A 27,366-nucleotide genomic window follows, 5' to 3' on the forward strand; every position below is an offset into this window, starting at 1 on the left:
TCAGTTTTGAAACAGACTGAGTTTTATTCTTAGCAAACGTCTGCAAGCAACAAGATCTTCTCTGAAAAGGTGTCTCAAAAGGCGGACGAAGGGAGAGTGAGCGCAGAGAACGTGCTACCCCAGCCGCAGCTTTCACAAAGCAGTTATAACAAAGGTGAAAAAATAATGAGGAACAAAATGAACGGCAGCACATACAAAAATAACATCATTATAAAAAAAAAAAAAAAAAGAATGGTACAATATTTGAAAGCGTGTTAGAACAGAAAAGGCAGCAGAAGGGGCCTCTCGTGAATCTCTCTATACACCAGAACTAAAGCGGGGGGAAAGTCGCAGTTTTACAGGCTGAGATTGTATATGGCATTTGCGCTATCGCAACAGCTTTGAACGCAGGTGCAGTCCCGGTTCTGCCCCTGCAAGACGTTTGTTTGCTCGTCCTGCCGCCTTGGCCAGATCCACCAGCCCCGTGTCCCCGCAGCTCCTCCGTCTGCCGGGAGCACAGAGTTGTGGTGGGGAAGAGCTAAAACCACCCGCCGGGCAGCAGCCAGCACCTCGGCCTCAACTACAGGCCAACCAGTGAACGTAGCAAATACAGTTACTTTCACAAAATTTGCCGATTTCCTTTGTCCTTAGCTCCCAGAAGCACATGATACCATATTGGTCAGTAACTTTTTTCCTCAGTCCCAACACTCTAGTCGTTTTCTCCTCAAAAAAAGAGAAAAAAGCACAGAAAACACTAGCGGCTGCACAGAACCCCTCACAACTCTACGCCCGTAGCTTAAGTCACATACTGTACGTCTGGAGATCTCTTGCAGCTGGAGCACTGAAACGGCTCGCTTTACCCCAGCAGGATTCATAGTCGCTGCAGTAACTTCAACCACACTCGTTTTCAGCTTAGAAGGTGCCATGAACTTTGTAATGGTAACCACTGCACCGAGGATGAGGCAAATGGAAAAGCAGCATCAACAATAAAATTAACTTAGTGCTAAATTTACTTCTGACTTATCTCACTTGATTATATTAGTTTACATTTGTCTATATGTACACAATACCAAAAATATGCCAACATAACATCACTTTTAATTGAAGCAATCTGAAAGACGTGGCCAAAACCCAAAGCACCTTATGAGGTTCAGTGAGAGCTGAGAAAACATTCAATTCACTCACCATACCCTCAGTAAATGCTTAAGAAGAATGGAAATGGGAAATACTTCAAACTACCTTTAAACTTCTAAGTGCCTAAAAGCCCTATTTATGGTAACGGGAACACCAGATACTCAGTATCTCTTCAGGGGAAAAAAAATAAACCAAGCCTACAACTAAACCACGCGTGTGTTTGCATGCACGTGTGTGCACGCATGTGAGTGCAAGGAGTGCGGGGGAATCTAAACATGGTTTCAGTGGTTATATAAGTACAGACGTTTCACAGTCTCGCTCTTTCACACTAGCACTTACCGTCTTAGTGTTCCAAAAGCTTATTAGAGAAACATAAGCAAAATACAGGATGTTTTCTTTAAGAAAATGAGCCATCACTCACCCTCTACTTATTCAGAATGATATTAAAAGAAGTATTGCTTTTCACAGTTCACTGGCAAGTCAGAGCACTGCACACAAAATTAAATACTGTATTAAAGGTGTCTACAGAGGGAACAAAAGTTATCGCAGAAGCACAGAGGTAGAAGGCTTCAAAGAACTAAACCTGAGTTGCACAACCATTAGTTTCTACACACCTAGTATACTAAGTATCCTAACAGCCTTTCTAGCATCTTTTCACATCTGGATGTTTTTTCAGCTGCAATGTAACAGACACATTACCATTTAAACCAACTACTTGTCTTTTAAAAGAGAGGCTTGACTTTAGCTTTTCACTGAAGTAACCTGTCCATGCTACGTACATTTGATGCATGGGTGTGGAGGGGATGGAGCAAATGGTGGTTTATGTCTTAAGTATTTTTGTGTCGTATCTTTAACAGCGCAAGTTCTCGAAGATTTACACTGAAGAAATTGACTGAATGTAAAAACATGAAAAGAGGAAAATAAATATGTATGTATACACACATACCTAAGAAATCTACTGCCTTCAGTCTGCACCAAAACACATTCTGAGGAGAGGAGGGGGGGAAAAAAAGCAGCAAAAGCTGCCCCATTTTGGCACCCATTTCTGTAGCACAGACAGCACCTGGGGGGGGGGGCGGGGGGGAGAAAAGAAAACCTCTGCCTTTTATTTCTGATTTAGAAACTTTTGCCTTTTGTCAGGTGAGCATGGTAACAACGTAAAATTTCACCTTATCATATGAAAGTGTAAAAGAAAAAAAAAGTAAAGGTATGTTGCCTCCACCTTGTCAAAGTATGTATTAGTGAAGTCTCCTAGTTAGTTATTTTAGAGCGCACTTCACAGAACTTGGGCATCTATACAGGTAAACGAGGCTTCAGAGAAGTCATTTGAAAAGTGAATGCAAACACATTAACGGGAAATGACAATATAGCTTATGTACTGGGATCAACCTGTGTATTTAGTATAAATAATTTAAAATTTAAAAGACAGCTAAAGGCAAACATGCTAAATTACCAAGTAACTTCCAAGGACCGAACACTTCCTATAGGATTCCTTTCAAAGGGAATTTTGCAATGTAATTGTTCTGGCTGCAGGGAGCAGGAAGCTCTTGCTTCTGCTCGGTACAGCACTGCGAACAGGATGACATTACTACACAGCACCCATCAGAATAGAGATTTCGGCCTTTTACTTTCTTTGATGGTCATTCAGCAAATATTTGAGAATCAGCACGAGCATAAAATTGGAAGTATTACACATAGTTAGAAACAGGGATTCTCTGCAAAAACACTATGCGTATCGTGGGAAAATATTCCAGTGAATAATTGGTATCTACCATCATACAGAAATTGCATAAATCATACCTTGTTTAACTGTAATTTTAGTTTTCCCCCCTTCTTTCACTGTAGGTCAAGAGTGGTAAACATTTTCTGAAATTATACACAGAAGTAGAAAGTTCAGAGTCAAGTCTGTCCAGATGAATCACATCAGTTTCCTGGTGTCTCACGCTACCTTCTCTCCCAAGCTGCCATTTTAAAGATTCAACCTGCAATTCTTAGCGTGTCCCAAACAACAGTAATGTGTATGCACACCAACCCCAAATGTAGTGATGCCTGCTTGCTTGTTTTGTGTGGGTGTGGGGTTTTTTTGTTTTTTTGTTTTTTGTTTTTTTTTAAAGTAAGCATCAGAAGCAGAACTGAGCAGACTGGTTTAAGAGACAGACTACTGCCTGTTCATTTCCAAAGCAGGTTACTAGATTACAAGCAGAGCAACGGCGATCTATCGTGGCCTGATTCGTCCTCTGTTTCTGGAATCCTGGGCAGCAGAGCCGACCGCGTCAGTCCCCAGAATTTCTGAGGTGACATATCCTTTTTGGTAGCCGTGAACTTCCAGCCCATATGGTTCCCACAGATTCTGCACTGGGCTATAGTCCATGCATACCTATCAAAAACAAAACAAACGGTGTTGATGCTATCATGTACAGAAAAGACATTTTGTAAATATTAGAGCACAGGTCACTCATTCGGCAAGAGGACAACAGCAGTCTCAAGCTACATTTTCAAAGAATGGCAGGAGGTCAAGTGGCCTGCTCCCATCTACAAACCCTGCAGATCTATAAGAAATTCAGCCTTCAGATAGAGAAAATAAAGCAGCTAAAGCGTTTTACTACCACAACATTGCAACAGTATGATGAGGTGATGTGTGCCATAAAGGATGGTCAGAAACTGGTTCTTGGAGAGTAAATTTAATCAAAGTTACTTAATGGAAATAAAAGTCATTTTTGGGCTGGGCGTAGATTAAGAGGGAATCTCACTTTCCAGAGCAATGGAGCTTTTCTTTACTAGCTTTGAAAAGCACAACATCAATATTTAAAAAACCCTATAGAAGAAAAGGACAGAGAAAACATTTAAGGACAAGAAAAATGAGCTACAGACATTATAAGGCACAAGTTTTCTTCAGGGAGTCTTTAAACATGCATTTCTTACAACAGATATGCCACGCATCCTGCTGACCTCCACCTCATTACTAAACACTGTGAGATACTCCAGACAAAACCCACGTACAACGGGAGAACGCAAGAATAGATGCATAGTCAAGGACCTTGGGATGGTTCTAAATGTAGCCACATACTATTATATCAGTAGATAAAAAGAGCTGGTTGTTTTCAAAGAGACCAGGATAGAGCAAAGAGACTGAAGTAGGAACGTAAAGTTTGACAGAAGAACGATTTCTGACATTAGGATACAGGAAAAAATGATCCTGTGATAATATATTTGAGGAATATTTTTGTGAAACTATAATTCAAATATAATTTCACACTTCAGCTATTTTTAAGAGATTAAATATACAAATTTTAGAAGTGTGCACAAAGTGTTCTTATCTAGTCAAAAGTTAAGCAACCAGAGATGGGTAACATTTTGATGCAAGACCTTTCATTATTAGGCAGACTTTTATATCTTTAAAATTCTGCTATTGTGTCAGACAGCAAGATTATTTAAAATCAAAAGTAATTAGGTAATTAAACTAAATACAAAATTAGTAAATTAAAAAAAAATAACAGAGATATTCAGTTTATGGATTTCAAAAGGTATCTCAGCAGAATACCTGCATTTATATATTATGTTTTCTGTACTTACTTTACATACTTTGTGATCAAAGATAGCTGCATGGAAACAATTATGAATAGTGGCTTACATAAAACAATTCAGAAAAAAACTCTCAGAAAATCAGCATGCTCTGCATAGTTTTCAGGTGCTAGATTGCATTTTAAAACCTTAAAGCTTCCAGAGATTCAAGAGCTATTCTGCACATTTTACCTCAATTTTCCATTTTATTTTGTATTATGGAAAAGCCTACATTTACTTTCGTATTTTTTCATATGAGCTCAATGACTGTGTATGTTTCAGAAAGTATTATTATTACTCCACTGTTGCAGGAATACATTTACAACTAAATTTCTGCCATTTACCAATAAAATATCTTTTAACTGTATTACCCAGGAAACCAGCTATGCTCTGTCGATGGTCGTCCACTGAGATTCAAGTTGCAGGCTTTATAAACGGTAAGGGTTTCATGGATGTATCCATGAGGATTCACGTACGCTGCCATGGGTCCACATAACGATAAACTGCAACAGACAAGTAACAGTTCTGACAGAGTTCAAGGGAGAAATTCAAGTGGAATAGCAGCTTCCAATAAAAACCAACAGACTCTGTATTCCTACTCTAAAATCTGACTTTAAATATGAGAAAAATGTGCATTCATCAGACTAATTTCTCTTCGTTCATCTGATTACATACACTATATTAATACAGCAGGAATTGTGGTTTCTGGTATCCACCATTTAAGTGGAAGCTAAGAAACAAGTTTTAATGACCACATCTGCTTTTATTATTCTGATAAAGGAAAACTGTGGGGAGTCTTGCTTTGTTAAACCAAAGCATAATTTAACCTTCACACTGACACAGGTGATGGACAGACATCAGTTACCCAAGATGAAAACAGTGACAGGACTGTCAGAAGTAGCAATCATTTGGAAAATGAATCATCTTATCACTGGTTAACATGGAGGATATTGTATAGGTCAAATATCTAATGGGAACACACTGCCCAGAACAGTTCTTAGGATCAAATCATATAATCTTATACTAAAAGAGGTATCACAATGCTTGATGACAAAAACAGACAATTTCCTCATATCACAACATCCTGGGAGCATACCAATACCACCCAATCGGTACATATTAATCTGCTGTTGAAGCTTGTTGACATACAGAAAGTGAGAACGCACTGTTGGGAATGAATTTTTTGTAGTATTATTTCTGAATCAAGTTCATGAAATCCCAGATTTTATACGTAACAAATTTACATTCCAAAATTCACCACGGAGTGCATAACTCTTAAGTGGCAAGGTGCTGGACTAAGTGACATAACACAGCCTTTCACACTAACTTCTATTACAACATATGCGGTTTGGGTGATGTTTGGATTTACTAACTTTTTATGAAAAAAGATAAAATATAAACAATCTTGTTCTATAAAGAAAATTCCCTATAAATATGTATTTAAGTTTTATGAGAGCTGTGGAAAGTGCAATACCTATATCCTAGCTTAATCTGGTTTGCTGTGTCAACAATTCTGATCAAGAACCTCCTAAAGATCAAGAGCATTAAACTCACCTGAATATTTCATTCTTGGTTGTTATTTCTGTATCTTGGCATTGCTTACAACAGAGAGATGTACACTGGAAAAGAAAAACAAAGAGGATATATTCATTCATTTTCAGACACTTGTCAGCACAGTGGCAAATAATAAAAATTGCTCTCCCCTTCTCTCAGAACAGACTTTGTATCAATTCCTTTTTTATCTGTGCAGTAGTCATTTATGTTCACTCTTCATGCTTAAAGCATAAATATTTTTCTATGCATTTATTTATGGTAAATATTAATTATTCTCTAAAAGGAAAACACAGATTTTATTTACAATTAATTTTCAAACGTTCACAAAAACAAGAGGTACTCACTACACAACCATAATAAATGAGTCAACCTTTAAAGTCTTTAAAAGCTAATTCAGAAACAAAAAGCTGTTGGTCTTCTAAGATAACAAAGAAAAGATGGATGAGTACAAATGCAATCATTAAGTTTTTACAAAACTTCTAAAGTTTGGGAATACTGTAGCTCAATGACTTTTATTTCCTCAAGAAAAATAAGTAACATGCATTGATCTTTCTCTTAAAGATTGTAACACATAAATTTATCTCCTACAATTTCTAGAAAGTAGAACAAAACAATTCATCACTGACATCGCCCAGAAAATATGCATTTAAATCAGCTCAGCAGAATACTTTACTATATGTTCTTAGGAGATGCATTAATTCTACCTCTTTTTAAGGATAATGCATGTGAAATTCTGTCAGCAGAAGGATCCACCTTATTTGGGAACAAAATGCTGCTTCAAGGATCTTCACTTGGAAAAGTGAATGAAGAATATTTCCTTTTAAAAATGCAAATAAATCACAGCTTGTGCTGCTGGTTCTTCGTGAGTTCTGCCTCCTACACCCCACTAACGTGACGTGACACAGGTATTTGCCAGCCTTTACCCTCGCTTTCCCTCTATTCTGCTGCTGTTTCAGCTTCCTCCAGCTCCTTTCTTGCAGGTTGCTCTGATTCTACCCCACAGTTTCAACACACTGTCTACAGATCTTTGAGGTTAAGGGAGGAAAAGTGTTGTACTATGCACAGATACTATTAATCATATGCTAATTTGTATTACTTTCCTTCTTAAAGCTCAGTTGGCCTCCCTCTCCTACACCAGTGACCTTTAACGCCTACTATTGCTCTCACTTTAATCACCCTTACTTGCAGATTATGATCCAACGCTCACATATCCCCCTCAGAATCCAGTTTAGGCAGCTACTTAATTCTAATCTGGTTACTACAATTAGCACTTGCAAGCAGAATTCACAGAAGTGTTATACCTGTGAATGATGTGCATTCCTTTAAAAATAAGCATAGAAACAGTTAACTGCTTTTAATAAAAAGAAAAAGCTTTAAAAATACAGTGCAATTCATTGATACCAAAGACAAAAGAAAATGGATCAGATCTTACTAGCAGTAGTATTACTGTAAATTACACTCTGGAACAATGAAATATATTAAGTCCATCTTTGTCAAGTAAACCAAAATATATGCTGTACTGCCAGAGCATCCCTTTTCAGTAAAGAAACTTGGTTTAGAAAGACTGGATTTGTTGATTAAAAAAACTCCAAAACATAACGCACTTACCATTCTTACACTAAACATTTTCCTAAATATTACAACAGTTGAAAACATTTGCAGAATATTACATGCTGATGCAGAAAGCACCTTTTTAATACTTTTGTGTCCTACATATCCAGAGAAAGAAAAGCTGTAGACTAAAATCAACTTTATCTTAAATTTTATAAGAGTAATTTAAGTATTTTGGTCTCTTTGAGATTTATGAAATATGTATAATGCATTGAACATGAACAGTTCTTGCAAGTACCTGAATATTAGAATATTTTCACAGCTCTTGAATCAGTGAAATGACAATGAAATTTAACATGGTTACAGACCCTCATGTGAGAACACGTCCAATTTTATCTCAGAATTTGGAAGAGGAGGTTTTCGCTTTCTCCTTTTCTCTGTACATTCCCTTTTATTGTGTATGAGCTTTGGGAAGCTGAAAAAAGCATCAAACTGATAAACTTAGTTCTCTTTTCGCCAGAGAGAGGCAGTGGCTTGTAGGCAAACAGGCCAAACTTCCACTGCTCTACCCCCAACAAATAAACACAACGCTGATTATGGCCATGCTATACTAATGCTTGAGGCATTACTTTGCTATCCCCCAAAAACTGCCAACCAGCAAGGTAAGAGTCAATTAGGGCTGCATATGGTGATTCTTTGCAATAAAAATACATTACCCTCTAGGACTGCGGTGAGACACATTTGTCTCTCCATTCAAAAACTGCATAGTGATTTTTTGAATAGGGAATAGCAATCTGAACCACTATGGGAAATGCTGCAAGATGTTATTGCAAATGCTGCTCCTAGAACAGTTGTACTCAGTATGAGGTTGACTGATACTTAGTTGCATCGTACTTAGTTGTATTATAATATGTAATACTATATTATTTTAGATAAATGTACTATGTGAAAATAAAACTTTGACAATCTACTTGATTGCTGCGTATTATACTGACAATGTGGCATTCTGACTTTTATAAGATTGTTATCAGGTATATAAGACTTCTAGCACCATCTCTTGGCTAAAACAGTGCAGTGAGGTGCTGAAACACAATTTCTAAAATGAGTGCAAATATGGTATGTTTCTTGCTTGCTGTTAAACATAAAATCTAGCATTAACAGAGAGCATTTTGTTTCTTCACAAAATTTTTAAAGGAGAAGAAAAAATAAAACAACTCCCAAATTCACCCTCTAAAAGTATTATAGGGAAATTTCAAACATTTCTGTTACAGATTATTGTAGTCACTCATTTTTTTGGTAAGAACTACTTAAAGTAAATGACAGGAAAAGAAAATACTCACTTTGTTCATAATATCCAATTCACATCGGAGTCTCTGAACAGCACTACCTATTTTAAGCAATTGTATACGTAATGCATCGTCAATTGGCAGGCAGGCAGCAACTCTGTAAGAAAAATCTAGAAATGAAGAAGTACCAGGCCTGTTAGAATGCAAGAGAGAAATAAAAACTACTACCTATGCTCAGTTATAGATTGAAACTTAGAACTTCGGGTTATAATGGAGAGGTCATCTCAGTCCAACCTTCTGCCCTAAGGCAGGATCACCTATATCTAAAACCATTTCTAACTATTTGTCTAATTCATGCTTAAAGATCATCAGTGATGGATACTGAACAATGCTGGCAGGTAATTTATTCTAAACTCAGAACAGACCCCGGCAGAATATCACTTGATACAGACTTCCACTTTGACAGTGTATTATCGAATTTTCCGACCACTGGTGGTTTTCCTTACGCTTACACTGCTTTTTCCAAAAAGACAGACATGCTTTTTTCAGAGAAGAAAAAATTAATGGAAAACATACATATACATCTCCCTCATACATTATACTCAAATTGCATTATTCACTTTAGTATCAAAGTTATATGGGAAGGGAAAAGACATTCTGTATACACTCCCCTCTGGAGTTTGTTTCTTTTTTCCACATTTGAATGCAGACCAAAATTAGATCTGAAAATATTCAGTCAAGAAGAAAGATTTTTTAAGTTTTAAAATGATACTAACACCTCATTCAGCAGCTTCAATTAGATATTAAAAGGCACAAACACAAAAGGTAATGAACTTTTCTATACTCATTCTTCAATTTAGCTAACAAAAGCCTTTCTAATGGAGATCATCCCAACTCTCACAGCCTGTGATGGAACTGAAAAGCTGAAAATTTGAGCCAGCAATGTGCTGTGAATCATGAGAAGAGAAACGCCAAAAGCATGTTGCATTTCTTTGTACGTTTTAAGATTAGATTATTTCATGCGCTTTCCACATACATAACGCCCTCCGAGCAGTACTCAGGGCAAAGCAGGCAGGAAGTACTTTCAACCACTACTTTAAGCAAAGCAGAAACAAGAGCTCCACGGACATCACGAGGCCTAGACCTGCACTTTGTGGTTAACTGATCTTTTAATTGAAGGCTGCAGTTTGCCTTTCCCCCTTAGCAGGCATTTGAGAGTCTACACAGGACAGAACATTCCTCTCCAGAGAACAGCTTCAAAGGAAATTTACAGCTTATTAGGTACTAGACAACTATATAGAGATGGGACTTCTTTGGGGTACAACCCCAATGCCTACCATAGCAGGAAATCCGATTTCAAGTTTTTTGTGGCCAGGTTACTGATGCCATTTTCCCTCATGAATGCTCTCATGTCTTATAAGGGGTAATAAGAAGTAAGCACCGAGAGATTATATAAACAAAACCACTTGGACTCAATAACAATAAAAATCCAGTATGTTTTTGGCTCGTTTTCTTACGAGGCATTTATATTGCATTCCTCCCTATAGAAAGCACAATAGACTTCTGTTTCTCTTGCTGAACATGTTTCATAAAACTCAAACTGCATGACTTTAAGAGCTGTATCTTACTTTTGTCAAATCTGGCTGAAACCAGCCATCAAAATTTATTGGAAAGTGGGAGTGAGGGATGAATTACCAAGAAAACCTAAGTCCTGTTTTCTTAGAAAACCTTTTCTTTTTCTTTTTTTTTTTTAAATCAAATTTGAGTTCATAAGCTAAACAACATCATACCTATTGGGTTTGCTGGCAGAGATTCATCTTTAAGATTTTCATCCCATTCATGTAGCTGCCTCTTGACTCTTTCCATCAAGGTTTCCTTTTGTTAGAAGAAAAGTCTAATTTAAATACATAGGTATTTCTGTTTTCTTAAAAACAAAAAAGGAAGCAAAATGTAGAGTAAGCTATTTGCCCTAAGCGCTTTTAAAACTTACAGTAACTACAGAGTCACTTTATATACACACATTTTAAACTAAGAGTAAAACAGGGTGGGAAACAGGCCAACAGCCAGGTAGGTATAATTCTCATTTGAGGTAAGGAGACAACTGTTCAAATGCCAGAACAGTGCAAACCAGACCAGGGCTAGCCTTCTCCATATTTCTCCCTCTCTTACACCAATTACTTTCTTTTTCCATACATACATATATGTGCATATAAATACATATACAATTTTTTACAACTCCAAAAGGAAAGACCTGCCTGAGACTATCCAGCAGCTTGGTGGTTAGGACACTCACCTGGAGCACATGGGACAGGGGAGCAAGTTTTTCCTCCGAGACAACACAGTAGGGGCCTGAACCTCCGTTATCCACCCCAGATGCATGCTCTAGCACCAGGGAACACCGATACAGAGGGGGAACCTCGCCTGCTCTTTTAACAGTAAGCTAAAAACTACACTCTTCTTTAAAACAGACCTTGCAATCCCATACAATTAAAGGTTTCTTGTTACCCGATAATTAGACATTAAAATGTACAAAATCAATTGTAGATTACTTGGTAATGTTTAGTATGAACTTACAGCGTCATATAAAGAGTAGAGCCAGGGAGGCCAAGACGTCAAACTAGCACAGTGAAACTTCCTCTAAAACCAAAACCAGAAAATTTATTCTTAAACATAGCAGATTCTGCACATAGATCTTGTTCAAACAAATAAAACAGAGAGAGACTGAAGATATCTGATCATTTAAAGAGACAACAAATTATCACCATCAGAACTGGTACTTTCACACGAGGCTTCCAAAGCACAGATTTTCTCAAAAAAACTGTCTCGGTGGTAAAAGGATTTTTAATGTTTAGCAATAAGATATTATGCCTTTCAAAAGAGCATCTATCTGAAATCTAGACAGTTCAAATATTCAAGTAGTATTAGACAGTGCACCTATTCCTTAATTTCCAACAATTGTTGCTACTTTAGCACACATAGAAAACCATCCATTATGTAAGGTGATTGTTATTTCATATCAAGTTGGTCAAATGCATGAATAAGTAAAATAAGGAGATTAATGGGCCAGATCGGGTATTTTAAGCTGACATATATGAATTCAAAAGATATATGATGACATTTTTTAAATGGAGAACTGACCTGTTAAAAACTTAACTAAAAATATCAACAATATCATGCAAGTTAGAAGATCCAGAGGATCCTTCCTCGGAGCTGAACAATTACTGTTGGGTAACCCTGCTTTAATCACATGTTGCTATCTGCTCTCATTCTTGTATCTAGTTGTAATGGAAATTGTATTTTCAGAAATGCTTACTGAACATCAGTGCTTATGCCAGCCTACTGAAAAGCTGTTAAACAGCTTTATTATTACTACCCAAAGGCAGTGAACAAAATATACAATATCCATTTAACAGCACTCTTTGAAGAAAAATTCAGACCCAAATGGACTGTGGAGTAAGAAACAAAAGTGGAGGAGAGAAACAAAAGTAATATAAAAAAAAATCATCTGAAACTGTCACAACTGTCTTTTATTGAAGGCTTTTCGATCAAATTTTAGTCACATGATAAATGGCGTAAGTGTAACAGAAGAGTCTCTAAACAACAGAAACTGAATGAAACTTACTTTAATATTCTTTGCATTTCAAACAGATTTCTAGAAGTGCCACAATAAATAGTAACCTAGAGTGACTGTACTGACAAGTACCTCAACTACATAAAATTTTACTAACAGGAATGACCTGTCATGGCTGTATCATACTTCACTGTGAACATCACTAACATGTTCATTTGATTTGTGCACTAAAGTATCTGTACAACAACATACAACAGATTTAGAGGAACAAAATAAAAAGGACAATCACTAGCACCTCTTAAAAAAAAAACAGCAACAAAAAAAACCCTTCAGCCTCTGTAGCCTGTGTGTTTCCAGCAGACAGGCAGCCCTAGGTAAAAACTGCATTGATTTGACAAAACTGAATTCCTTAACCACATTTCCAGCACTGTAAGGTTATTCGCTTGGTTAACCAATTTTCTACAGTGACTTCAGAGCACTTAAATTTATAGATTTGGGTTAATAAAATCAAAAAAGCAGCAGATCGCACATCCACATTGTTTTCCAACAGAGGATCTCAAAACCATTCTACAAACACTGGCAAATTAAATCTTATGCTTCCCTTTGAGGGCAACTATCCTTATTTTACAAATGGGAAAAAAATCGGGCAAAGAAAGCTAAAATGCACAGCAAATCAATAACACTTTGGAGAAAGAATTCAGCAACACCAGAAGTCAAGATACTGTTTTAATTAGCAAGTGTATTTTCCATAAGAGCTGACATGGGGTCAGCTCTTCCATGCAGTAGAAACTGTTCTTAAAATGCAACTTTCATTTTCTGGTATTTCTCATTATACTAGACAGTAAACATACAGAGGTAGAGCCTCTCATATTGGAAATAATTATAGTCCTACAGACAGCAGTAGAGCAACTGAGGTCAACAGGACACTGCCCTGGCTCCAGATCTACAAAATGCTTCCTTTTTCTTTAGGGCAGGTGCATTGCATTTCAGCCATGATTAGATAGTATTGGTCTTGCAAAGGGATTTTTTTTCTCCCTGAAGTGTAATGTTTCTGGGCTTGTTAACTCATAGATGAACTTGTTCAAGATCTTTGAGATCAATAACCCTGCTGTTGTTAATGATTTACTCTACGGTTCATTTCTGTTTGCCTGAGAATTCATTAAAGGGGAAAAAAATACAACTTTCAAACCAAAAGGAATCCTTAACTACATCTGGCAAGCAGGAGAGTTGTAAGGATTTGATAGGAGTCAGTTCCATAGATCACTACAGACACAGGGGTCTTCAAGGAATCTGTGTGAGCCCTCTCGCAAGCACACAGTCTAACAGGCCCCCAGGCCAGGGCTAGCCCCTTTTAACAGATTGAAAAAGTACCCGTGAGACTGGGAAAGAACAACTGTTCAGTAAGAACAGCAGCTTTGGTAAAGTTCCTGCACTGGTAACTCTACCATTGACCAAAATGGTGCTAATAAAACAAAAACCACACAATCCCAATTTTAGTTTTTTCAAAAATGCCGAGCTGCCCTGTCTAACTTAGCAGGAAAATAACTCCAGGCAAACGGCAGCAGCTTTATCCTAGTCCGCCACACCGTCCCCTACTGACCTCAGTGACCACTAATGCCCCGTTACCTTGCTGCCCATACTCTTCGGCTGTTAATGAGAGCGGGTCCTCGAAAAGCCAACACCACGCCTGAAAATGAGCCGGGTTTACACCTGTAAGGGTTTGCTAGTGTAACGACACTCATGTGATAGGCTAGCATGGGGCTTATCATGTGAACATAATTTATTCCAGCAAAATTATCCTTTGATGGTATGTTTTATTCCACAGTCCTAAAACAAAACAGTGTGTTCTGGCAAAAACTCTCCTTCATCTGTAAAAATGCATCTTCTAGCACCTTTTAAACAGCACAGCTGTCTCCATCACAAATCACACCTCATCACTCTGAGCAATACAGTTTTGTAGCTTAGGCCCAGCAGCAGCCTCTTAAGACTCTTACTAAAATCACAGGCCAAAATTTCCTGATGAACTCCCTCCTGATTCCAAACACTGTCATAGCTGCAATGATGCCAAAAATAGCATAAACAAACAAAGGTGGAATTTGTAACAGTGAACCAAAACTAGAATGTAATTCCCTAATGGCAATACCAACATCTTGATAACAGTAATTTTTCCTCTTCTGTTCTTTTTCTAATGAAAGAGTCAAGTAAATAAAATTCTTGAACTGTAAATAAATGTAAAGTCTGCCTATTAAAAAAAGAAAGCTCTGGGGAAAAAAATAGATAAGATTACAGTGTCAATTCACCACTACATCTGTGTATAAAGCACTGTCTTCTATTAATAACTATGTCAACATATGTAAAGTGTATGAAAAAAATCAAAGATTTTTGTGATCCCTTCCTATCCTGTCACTCTTAGTTCTATAAACAAATTATTTAGGCAAGTTTCTAAACTCAATTTTTAAAATAAGTGTTACACATTAACTATCCCAGAAATTAAATCTGTTGAATGTATACTATGAAATCAAAAACCAGATTTAGAAATGTGTGTGCAGTTTGTCCTAAATAAATGGATTATATAGGAACATTGTTGTGATCTGACAAAGAAAATTATTAAGCACTGAAGTTACCAAAGAACTATATATAACATAAACATTCACAAGGAGATTAAAGTCCAATATAAAGCATGCTCAAACTGTACAGTTCAGGCTAGTTGTTAACCAGCAACTTTCTGGATGGGACTATTTGACTGATTTAAATACAGAACTTAGAGAGGGAGCTAAAAATCAAGAATTTACTTTAAACATAGGCATTATATATCAGACAATCTCCTCTGCCTCCAGCTATTTTGACAGAGAGAAAAATGTCTAATCACAAGTTTATTTCTTTTATAAAAAACAGATTTTTAGCCTTCCTAGCCTGTTTAACTGCCAACACAAGTATCTGCAGACTTTGTGACCTCACTGATCTTCAAAACAACACTAATGTTCCCAAATAAGCATATCCAGAAAGGAAATGGACATGCAGTTACAGTAACACAGCTGTAATTTTCCTGTTTAAACAGGCTGTTACACCTTATAACCAATTTAGTAAGAAATACACACACAATCTGATTTGCCAAAAAGTAAAAATACTGTAATTCAAATCTAGTAGAACTCATAGAACAAAATGTTTATTTGCCCATTGCTGTTAGCTGATAAACAATCACACAATCTGCAACAAAAGCAGGAAGTTGGCATCTAGCATCCCAGTTTTTTCATCCTCCTCTGAAGATGCACAGATGGAGTTTTATATTGATTTTTGAAATACCATCAAAAATAAAAAAAACCCACTAAATTAGCTTCTGACCTTTTGATATTTCTGCCACCATTGATGTATAGCTCGGTCCTGCCATGATGTAGGTTTCGAAGAAGGAAATATGTGGCATCTGTTGAGAGATTGCAGCTGTACTGCTGACATTGTTGAAGGCAGCACCCGTTCAGGAAGGATTTGTACTTTAGCCTGCTGGATTCTGATAAAGGAAAAAAAATAGACTGAGATATATGCACACACATACGTGAGTTTCAAAAATGGATTTTACTGCTTATAAAAACATGGGCATGTGTAATAGATCAAGTCACTACATAGTATTATGGAATTCAAACAGGAACCCATTTCATCAGATTTTTAAGTTGTACTAACATAAATCAAATTACCTTAGGGAACATACAGTATATTTGTAGTAAACCAAACACATCCTACTGTAATATACAGAATAACTCATGCCACTGGCTAAATTCTGAAAGCCACTGTGCTGACCTGACTTTCCTCTACCTGAGATGAAGGTACAAGCATTAAAGATTCTTCAATCTTACTTTTCATTTCCCTTTAAAAATCAGAATGATCTATTTACCAAGTATTTTTGCACTGGCATACAGAACTCTAACGGAATCACTGGTTTAACTTTTTCAGCAAAAGTACTTTGCTGTTTTTTCCTCTCACAGTTAACTTCCTTTTCCATGGGATACAACGTGCTGTCTACACATTTTAGGAGATAGGGTATCTGGTGGGATTGTGGTAGACAGAATTAAAGACAGACTGGCAGTGATGACACAGCAGAATATTCTGCCATCTCAGCACTGCATTTTTAGATTTTTGCCTCCTCAAGTTACTTCTGATATTAAGCTAATATGCACTTAATACATATCAAACCCTCAGAAAGCACATTTGGCTGAAATGCAGTTTGCTATCTTCAAACCACAAAAGCTTATGTGCCTAGCTTCGGGTTCAAAATCAGCAGAAACAGGATATAGACTTGATCATCTTTTAATATCCTAGTATCAATCAAGTCACCTACTCCACATAGTCAAGTAGCTGCTAAGAATCCTCTCTAGTAGGAAAAAGTTTACATTTTTAACAGTATCATGCATCAAAAATCCTGAAATGTTAAGACACATCATTATGAATTTGCAATTGTACTTACAAGCAGAATTAACACTGTAAAAGAAAACTTAGTTATTTTTGCAATAACCAGAGATCTCTGAAGTGTGCTCTCTTCATATTCACTATGGATGAATGTGAGGCCCATACGCCAAGACACTAAAATTCTTGCCAGCAACAGATTTAAGCTAGTACGTACTAGCCCGGCTATTCTTGTCCCTTCACAAACACCCTGCCTGCAACCTCACATTAACAGCCCTCGCTGCCGGTTCATGGGGGTTCTGACCACCAAACCCAGATTCCCTAATAGCACCAGTTTCAGGTCAGAAACCTTAGAAGCTTCACTGAACAAGGCTGCAGTTATGTAAATGCTTTTACAGTGTAAGAGACTTAACAGATGACTCTTGCAAATAACAGAATTAATGAGAATTAATTAGCCCAACCACTAAATCAAAATTTCAAGCATTTCTTTCTTCTGCTGGATGAGAACAGGTTCACAAATGGGTAAGTCCACTCAAACATTGACTGTATCACCGACACTTGGAGCACTCATCCATAAGCCCTGGAAAAGCTGCCATATTCAGCTTAATGATCAGCCATTTCGATCATCTCAGTTCCAATCTTCTTGTTTCCATGCATAATACACACATCTCTTAATTTATGCAGTACTCTAGTCATTTTGCCTAATGTTACTTGCATAAGCTTGCTCTAAAGAAATGCTGGGAAGTGTTTCTATGTTCTGAACACCACCAGAATGCTGATATTGAGCAATAATTCTGGCTGAATTCAAGTACTCTGAATCCCACATCCATCCCTACAGAACTCTCAAGTATGTGACTATGCTTCTAGGACTACCAGTAACAGAAGTGGAAAGGAAATTCGTACTTACACCACCTCTGTGTTTTTCCTGTTAGTGAAGAAGCATGAATACATTTTAAGGAATACCTCTAGACTGCGTCTGATTACAGATCAGCCACTCTCAGTCACACCTGCAGACTGTGAAACTGGAGTCTTGTTGACTGTGTCGCAAAAATACACAATCTCACATTCAATGTCTTAGCTACAGCTGGTTGATATGACTGGTGATTATTTTAGGTCTTTCAAGAGACAGGTATACTTTTGCTGTTATGGATTCCAGTTTTGCTCTGAAAAGTCTGGTTAGACGCTAATCCTAATTTATTTTGCAACCAAAGTGTAATTTCAAGACTTCTTTTTCATTTAACAATCTCCTAGTTAAAAAAAAAAATGTGAATTTTGATGATACAGACGAGTTACAACACTGGTAAGACAGTTCTAAAATATTCTCCATAACACTAGGAAGCCAAATGGCAACACTGTGACAACTTTTCTATACCAGACATACATCTATATATGAAATACATATGTCTATATTTTTTTAAGTGGAAAGGGGCAAATAAATCTCCCCTACTGAAGGTGAGGAAAGGAAAAAGGAGGGAGACAGTGCAGAGAACAGACTATCCATTTTGCATCTCAAATAGCACACTGAAAGCATTTAAACATCTAAAATCCAAGATAGGCATTTACACAGCTTTCCTTTTAGGAAAAAGGAGGTTTCCAGTGCCTATTCATAAAACATTTGTAATAACATACTGGTAAGAAGGTTATCTCCACCAGCTCATAAGAAATTGAAAAAATGGGAAATGAAGATGGGGTAGGGAAGGAGAGTGGGAGAAGTCACTGTCCATCACAGGTCTGTGAAGAGAGGGAGATCTGTTCTCCCCCTTTGCCCATGTTCTCTGATGTCTTCCAAGAACACCACTGATAAAAATGTCAGGGGAGATGTTATATCTTTGGTAAGCTTACTGTATTATTTTCTTAGTTACAAGGCTATAGATACCCAAAGAAGAAAAAGTTGCCTAGGAGACCTAGGAGGGAGTAATTTGTCTTTTGATAAAAAGCCACTGTGCTCAGAAAGCAAATCCTCCTATGCCACTTGCCTTGACTGCCACAGTAGGACGATCATCTTGGTTGCTACTATGATGATCGCCATGGCCTATGTCTTTCAGTATGTGCTCTCTGTACTTCTAGGTGTCTGTGGACTACTTGTAAGGCAGCCAAGAAAGACAAACCTATGATCTATTGGATTAAAACACATTACAAAAGAATCTGCATCTCCACTAGAAAGTTAAAATAAACAATCAAAAACCTAGAGTCAGACCATGAAATATTATCAGTTAACACAGTCTTGAGAACCAGGCTTCAGGACAGCTGCCCTCACTGACAGGAACCATAAGTTGCCTCAAGAGAGCAGAAAGCAATTTATCAGTGAATTATGTTAATTTATGATAAATAATAAATTTGCAATTTGCCATAAGCACATGGTATTTAGAAACACCAAAAATGATGACAAACTTTTTCTTGCTAAGAAGCTCAATAGCTTTCCTTCTTTATCAAAATGTCTTTTAGACTGGTGATGCTTGTATTCAAAGCAACTAACAAAAAAACCCAAGAAAATTGGAACCAGGACCTTAATACTAATGCTTTCTTTCTACAGAGAGAACATAACATTATTTTTATGTCACCTCCAACATACGGACAAAAGTGAAAGCAAACTGCCATGCTACCGGGCTTCTAAAACAGCTCATTTATAGAAAGTTAGTTAGTTCATTAGCACAGGAGTCTAGAGAATGTCTAATAACCTGCAGAGAGGATCATTTCCCCAGGACAAACTGAAGAACATCTCACATCTCCAAAGCATATTGAGAATACTAAAGAGAATCAAGTTGACTAATCGCTACTAGGACAGCCAGTTCTGCAAAATAAGTTGGTACAAAAGCACAGAGCATCCACGTGGATTCAAAGGTGCTGCTGAGAGGAGCTTCCCAATCCCAGGCACGCATACACAGATACCGAAATCCATACAAGATCACTCAAGAATCCATACAATATCACACAAGAGAAGCAATCTTTTCAGATTTACTGAAAAGTACATACTTGGCAGAATAACTATGTCATAAAGAAAATTAAAATAAAATATTTTGGTCTGTGATTATTACTGCATGCAACTTAAATGCTTTTTTTGTTGTTGTTTTATAGCTAATTATGGCTTGAAAGTCGAACTGGCAAAGTTCACTACTGGAACAGACTGCAAATGGCTGTTTATTTTCCAAATGTAGAAAATACATTTCTAAAAGGAGTGTTCCCCCAAGCACACAGTCATATTAAATCTATTGGAAACTATACTATCTTAAGACCTTAAGGCCCACAATAGGTCTAATATTTGAAAGCTGAAGATATTGTTTAACTCATTCCAAAAAATTCAGAGTTTGCTTTGATTAGAACTTAATCCCACCTCCCTTATTTCATACATTTAAAAATTCATACTTGTGAATGAAACTTGTAAATATGCTGTGTATGAGTGACCTCTTATAGTCAGTAGATGCAAAACCATCATAATAAAATGTTATAACAGCACAATGAATCGCTGTATATCTCAACTGTTTTTAGATATTGAATTTTCAAAAACAATGCCATTGCTACTGTAGTTATCCAAGCACTGCCATCTTGTGTTCAAACAAGTTTTTCTAAACTATAAAATTCAGAATGTTACATGTAACCAAAAGGTTAGATGGTGAAGAATAGCAAAGTAATGCAGCCATTGATAACCTGAACAACATACACTATGTGCTACTTTTAATTTATATTCCAGTTCAGGTTCTCTCTCTCTCTATCTCAAAAAAAAAAAAAAAAAAAAAAAAAAAAAAAAGTTTCACAAAGAAAAGAATGAGGGAGAAAAGTAACTTGTTTCTCTGTCATTATTACCAGTCTCTAGTCCTCCACTTTCCCAATGCTTGCCATGAAAATCACCACCCCTCTGGGCCCTGTTACTGTCCTCTCTGTACTTGGATCACGCAGCTGAATCCTTCTGCATGCTGCTGAGGCTCAGCAGATAAAGATCACTCAAAGTACAAAAAAGGACAAGCTTATTGTTCACAGCTGTAGTGTCAGCCCCTTGCCTGCAGCAGTTCAGAGCTGCAACTGCATGTAAAGTCATGCTCAGCTGAAGTGGTACATGCCCAGCACAGACCATCTCTAGAAAAAAATGCAGGTTACAGTTTTTCACAGGCCCAGAACCTGGTCAGTATCAGGGAAGTTTTTCACAAAGAAAACTGAAGGCATGTGCTTCATAAAGGAGCATCCTCTCATTTCATACCCGGGTTGAAACACGGATGTGAGAGATTCTGAAAGGAAACTTTGGAATTTTTAACGCAGGCAAAAGAACTTCTTTCTCCTGCCTTAAATTTCAGAAACAAATTCATTCTGACAAATGTTTTCTCACACACATCAAATCAAATTGTTAGAAGACATTCTTTAGAAAATTTTAGAGAAAGTTATTAACAACTAAAACATGAGTCTTAGAATAGGAAATGTCAGAAGTCCTTAATAACCAGAGGAGCTGCTGGTCGACTGTATAATTAGTATCTATACTGATCAATTATTCATGCACTGAAAGGGTACATTAGCTAGCAGTAAAATGTAAATGTTTCGGTGGAAAAAAAGTAAAGTTTTCAGAAGGAAATTAAACATTATGTATTTTACTGATCTACTATGCAAAATGAGGATACGAACAAGATTTGCAACATGCAAAATTAAATTCATTATTTTCTTACCCATCTGACTGGGTTCTTATTTCAAGCACCTTGAACCTCTGTCTTCCTATTGCTTTCACTTTGACAGTTTCAATTCCAAATTCCTGCTCTTCTCGGTATGCATATATTTCTGCTGTTGTTCCAAAATGTGCTTCCCTTTCACGTGCATTACTAAAAGCATAAAAGAGCAAAGAAGGTTACCTATCCTCCAAATAACACTGTTCATTCAGATTTCACTGGTAGAAAAACCTGCACTGACTGTCCACATTTAGCCAATTCGAACAGGTAAATTTGGTAAAATACCTTCAAACCAACTGCAACCATTAATTTTCCATTTTACAAGTAAGGTTCTTTTTTTTGTTTTTGAATATTTGGTTTTATTTTAGTGTGCAGAGGTGAGATTCTGGGAACACAGGGATCACCAATGTATCTGCATTCAAAATGCAGACACTCAAAGTACTAGAATTCCTTAGACTGACTTTCTAAAAACAGCTGCTCCCATCTCTCACATAATTAAATTGTAGTAAAATGGGGTAGGAGGGAGGAACATTCCCAGCCTCTTTTGGCACAGATCATCCTTTATCTTTTCTGCAGTTCTATCACCTCATTTCTCTCAACTCTACTGTTAAACATTTATCTATGTTTGTTAATTTATACACAAAACAAGCAATATACACCTTTAAGACAACAAAGTTCTCAAAGCAACAATCTCATCTTTCACATTTCAAGTCAAGGCTTTTTCTTTAAACAAAATAGAGCAGTGCATTCAAATAGTTACTGAAATCAAGAGAATACTCAAACAAGGAAAGCAAATCAACACTTACTGTTTCTCTATACAAAAGGAATGGTTTTTGTGATGCTGTCATGCAGCTACCCAACATCTTTTTCACTGTGCATTGGAAGACAAAGTTTGTCTAACAGTTTCAAACCACAGCTTTTGTTCTATACTCCCAAAATGATGCAATTATCTGCTTTTGATTTAGCGTCCAAAGAAATCAGCACTAAAAACACATGCTCCATACCATCAGTAAATCCACTTGTGTATTTTACCTGTATGCAAGAACAGCAAATGTTCTGTCTTTCTGAATTAAATTCCGCACCATGCTAACCTCTTGAGGGTGAAAAAGCTGAAGAGGCAACGTCTGTCCAGGAATCAACATCACCATCACGTGGGGCAACACTGGAATCACCTGACAGCTGTCATCGTCGTGCACTGTTCTCCCATGAAATTCTTCCATATCAGAACCTAAATACTGAAAACAAGAAGTAAAGAAATAACACTCGTATAGGAGATTTTTGTTTTACAAAGATAAAATAAAACTAAGTCATTGCTTTAAGGATTTTACAATAGAATCATACAAAAACAACCGTAAGAGGACAATGATTCTAAAAAGTGAATCTGGTACACTGAATATTCGTTATGGAGTGTATCTTCAAAAGATAATGTGTTCACAATCATGTGCTACCTGCTTATTCCAGATCACAGGACATGCTCCGTGGAAGACTCTTTTTGGACTCAGCTGAATTAGCAAAGATAACACAGACCACTGCTTGTTTCTACCAAAGGTCTATGTGACAAGCTACAGCAGTAAAGCCCTTAGTTCTGCTACCCTCTTATTGTACCTGAAATATTCTGAAGGGATCATGTGCAACCGTACAGAAGTGGGCAGAAACTTCTGGTCCTTGAACCATTCAAGGATACGCCTGTGAATGGTTCTCAGCAAAAATACCCTGTTCACTATAAATAAGCAACAGAGTTTGTCAATCAGAGTACTTACAGATTAAGAAATACCCATTTTTTAAACACCAGCTTTAGTACCTACAGGTATGACTTGCTCCTATTCCATTACTACTACAGAGGAATAACTCCTATTACATTTCTAGCAAGATCTATTTAACTATCTGAGAAAGAGCAGGCATATCACTGCATTTATTCAGCAGCTTTATTAAAATGAAGTGCTGTATGTTTATATACAGCTCAATCAAAACCTCTTCAAAACATATTTAATGGAATATACATAGAAAAAGAACATACCATATGTGATGTTGGCAAGCTAGTGTCAAAATTAATGACGTTTGGTTTTTCAGCTTCTTTACTATCTTGATCTTCAACTTCCATTTCATTGTCGTCCTCTTCCTCACTCTCTGCTAATAAACACATAGTGAATATTGTGTAGAAATCAACAAGCAAAGATTAAGACTTTGAGAAAAGCTCTGTGTTCACACATAGTCTCTTGCTGCTATTTCTAGACAATTCCATTGTTGTTAACCTCTCCTGTGCGTACAGGAAACACTCAAAACCCCAAACCCAACAAAGGCAACCTCTGTGAAAGGAAGCAATATGACTCTGCAAAGGACTTCAGATACAAAATAATACTTAAGAATTACTACTTTATTCTCATTTCTCAATTCAAGGTGCTATTCCTAAAAAAAGTACTTTGGGACAAGAGGATAGTTAGATTAACAGTATCTTTTATTTTGGAAACACATAAGCAGTGCATTTAACTGCATAAAATGTATTTCAATAATTTATACAGAGCACTAAACAGCTACTCTATCTATTTAAAAAATACCAATTTTCATATGGCAGTATTTATTTAAAAATAATAATAAAAAAAATCAAGAAATCAAAAGAATGTATCTTTCGAAAATGTTGGCTTCACTGGCCATGCTATGCATTACTTTATAATGTAAATACATACTCAAAACAGACACAATGTGAGTATCACACATCTTTAATTGCATTACTTGATCCTGTTTCTTCACACCAGCAACATAACCAGCATTTACCCACCATGCCCATGTCCAGAATAGGTGTCACTACAAACTTTGCAAGTCAAATCTGGTGTATACGCAGCAACTGCTGAGTAAGGGACAACCACAATGGGGCTGAAAACCATCCTTTGGAAGTTGAAAATGAGTGCATTACAACACGGGCAGAAAACCAGCTTCACAGCAGCCCATCGAGCTGCCTGCCTTCGTGATTAACGTTTTCCCAATACACAATCCAGCCCTGAAAATTACAGGGTAGAGCCACTGCGTTATGCCAGATGTACCGTGAGTGAGTCTTGCAAAACAAAGACACTTCAGGAGGAGTCTTGCCTCAGAAACAAGGACCTCCACCCCCTGCTACCGGGATTTAATCTTTGCAGATGGGAGGACAAGTGAACAATGAAGACAACGCTGCGCGCTGCTTCTGGAAAACCTCACGTATCCCTCTGCGTCCATCAGACACAGTTGTCAAAGGCGTTCTTTACAAAACGCTTAGTTGATGTATTTGTTTTACCTCACTTTTGGTTTTTAGTTTTTTTTTTTAATTGACTAGTTTACAGAACCTTCTCTGTGGGAGGACCGGCACGACCCACCGATGCCATGGGCCCATCCCAAACCGCCGTTATCTCAACGAGAAATGATTCAGCAAAACAGGGAAGAAGTCTGGAGACTCTCTGGTGTTCTACCTAACTACAAAACCTAAAGCACCGAGGCATCGTCCTCCTAATTATTGTAAAATTCACTCCATTCCTGTATGAAGCTTTTCTTCCATTATGTCGAGGCAGGAATCTCAAGTATAAACGCCAAATGTTTAAAATGTAAAAAAACAGCCAGCATTTTGCTTAGCTGGGGGGGGGGGGGGGGGCAGGAACTTTTTGCTCGGTGCCAGGGCAGCAGAGAAAAGAGAAAGCTACCTGCCGCCGGAAACAGCGTTCTGCTTTACACGCGCTCTCGTTAAGTTTTAACCACCAGCATATTCAATCGTTAGTATTTTTAACAGCACTTTAGAGAGGGGCCGTTCACGTTCGTTTTCCCCCGCACGCAGTAGGCGATCAGAGAGCGACCGGGCCCCGCACACCCGCGTCGCGGCTGCCGGAGCTGCGGCCTGGCGGCTCCTGGCGCGGCGGATCCGGACGCGGCGGCGATGACTCATTTCTCTGCAGCAGCAGCAGCAGCAGCAGCAGCTCGGGAGCCTGGAGAACCGCCGCCGTCTCGTCCTCCTTCCCCGCGCAGCCACGCTGCGCACGCGGGGGGTGCGAGGCACAACAGCCCTGCACCTTCCCCTCACGCCCCGTCGCCTTTTCCGCACCGCGAGCTCGCGCTTCCCCCCGCTTTACCACAAGCTGCTTCCAGGCACAACGGCGCGCGGCTGCGCAACCGGCCCGGACCGGCCCGCGGGCGCCTCCCGCCCCGCCGCTTCCCGCCTCCCGCCGCGGCCCCTCAGCGCCGCCGCCGCGCCGGCCCCGGGCGGCCATTACCGGGCACCAGCTGCAGGTGGTTCCCCATGTCGTTGCGGGGCTCGCCGCCTCCCTCCTCGGCGGCCATCGCTGTTTACCCGCGGAGCAGCCTGGGAAGCCGCCGCGGGAGGGAGGGAGGGAGGGAGCCTGGGGGGGGGGGAGGAGGAGGAGGAGGAGGAAGAGGAGGAGCCCGGGCCGCCGCCGCCACAGCAGCGGCCTCTAGCGGCGCCGATCGGGGAGCCGCGGGTTCGAGCCCCGCCGCCGGGCCCTGCCGGGGACCCGGGTTCGAGCCCCGCCGGGGCACCTTCCCCTCGCTGCGGCTCCAGCACGTTTCTATCGTATTTCTTACCAGTGTCAAAGCGGCGGCCGGTGTCATTTTTCAGAGCAACACCGTTTTTCTTTTTCTTTTCTTTTTTTTCTTACAAAGAAATAGCAAAGGCATATCGAATTAAGAGTTGGCTGCTCGTTTTGGCGAGGATTTACCAATCTGCATGGTTTGGGGCCTGTCCGTGCGAGGATCTCTCTCCACGTCTGGGCTGTCATGCTGGCTGCAGTCCGGACTAAAGTATCAAAAAATTATGAGCCATCTCTTCTCCAAATCCTGGGGTTTGATTAGAAAAATCATTATGCTAAATATATAAAAAATATATATATAAATAGCCCAAAGGCTGCCAAGAGCGCTACCCATGCGAGCGTGCGTAGCTCCCGCCAGCGCCTCACATCCAAAGCCCAAACCCCAAGTCGGACATAGACCCTAGTCTCATCTCTGACCATAAAACACAGATATTGCTGCCCGCCAGCCCTTCCCCCCGGGAAATAGTGACGCTTTCCCTAAGATCAGTGACTTCTGGTACGCGACATGTCACCATCGGGACATTTACTTTGCTAAGTTTGCTAAGGTGTGACTAATTTTTTGGGTTTTAACCTAAACCTGCTAGCAATCGCATTTAACACATTAATATTGACATTTACCAGCACAAAAGCAGTCTCCAGTTTTAAGAGAGTGCGATTCAGCCTTTAATCTGCCCCAGACCCACCTAGGATCATCGCAAGCCATTTCGCACTCTCACTGCCGTATTAACCCCGGCTCCGATTAAAGACAAAAAGCAGCAGGAGGCTGTACACAAAAGCAACTGTTTAAATCCCAAATTATTTTACTACATCTGGTCAGGGCCAGTAAGTGTATATGTCTATCCCAGGCGATGTTGGTTAATGCGGTCAGTGCCAACCTGTCTGTGAACAGTCCAAATTACAGCAACATAAATGAAGTCAGAGCGCTGTAATACAACAAAGGGCTTTTTTCTCTGTTTAGCAGCTATTTATCACAAAGATACACACCGGCGGCTGTGACGAATTCTGCATTTCGTTTTAGGCGTGCTGTTTGTAAGGACATTGACTTAACGAATTTTAAGTAGCGTGTTCCCAGCCCTTGAGGGGTTTGATGCCCAAACGTGTATGGTCTGGTTGTATCGTCCCGC

General features: G+C 38.6%; 1 protein-coding gene across 5 annotated transcripts; it reads right to left on the reverse strand.

Moving 5' to 3' along the window:
* On the reverse strand, window positions 1–26,255 carry CRBN (cereblon). Of its 5 annotated transcripts, XR_003260808.2 has the most exons (12): window positions 25,910–26,047; window positions 23,695–23,807; window positions 22,710–22,912; window positions 21,681–21,830; window positions 15,979–16,141; window positions 11,640–11,702; window positions 10,856–10,940; window positions 9,120–9,235; window positions 6,229–6,293; window positions 5,046–5,177; window positions 2,914–3,490; window positions 1–925 (listed from the first exon to the last, which is right to left on the reverse strand). XR_003260808.2 is itself a non-coding variant. In XM_026110546.2 (11 exons), the coding sequence occupies exons 2-11, from the start codon at window positions 23,776–23,778 to the stop codon at window positions 3,307–3,309; spliced, it is 1,245 nt and encodes a 414-aa protein (XP_025966331.1). In that variant the 5' UTR covers window positions 23,779–23,807; window positions 26,238–26,255; the 3' UTR covers window positions 1–3,306. The 5 variants fall into 5 exon arrangements, 4 of the variants coding, with proteins under 4 accessions (XP_025966331.1, XP_025966325.1, XP_025966318.1 ...); XM_026110546.2 differs by lacking the exon at window positions 25,910–26,047 and adding an exon at window positions 26,238–26,255 and having other exon boundaries at window positions 1–3,490; XM_026110540.2 differs by having other exon boundaries at window positions 1–3,490; window positions 23,695–23,804; window positions 25,910–26,050.
* Between the last annotated feature and the right edge of the window lie 1,111 nt (window positions 26,256–27,366).

Source organism: Dromaius novaehollandiae, chromosome 12 (assembly GCF_036370855.1).
Source record: "Dromaius novaehollandiae isolate bDroNov1 chromosome 12, bDroNov1.hap1, whole genome shotgun sequence".
Lineage (NCBI taxonomy): Eukaryota > Metazoa > Chordata > Aves > Casuariiformes > Dromaiidae > Dromaius > Dromaius novaehollandiae.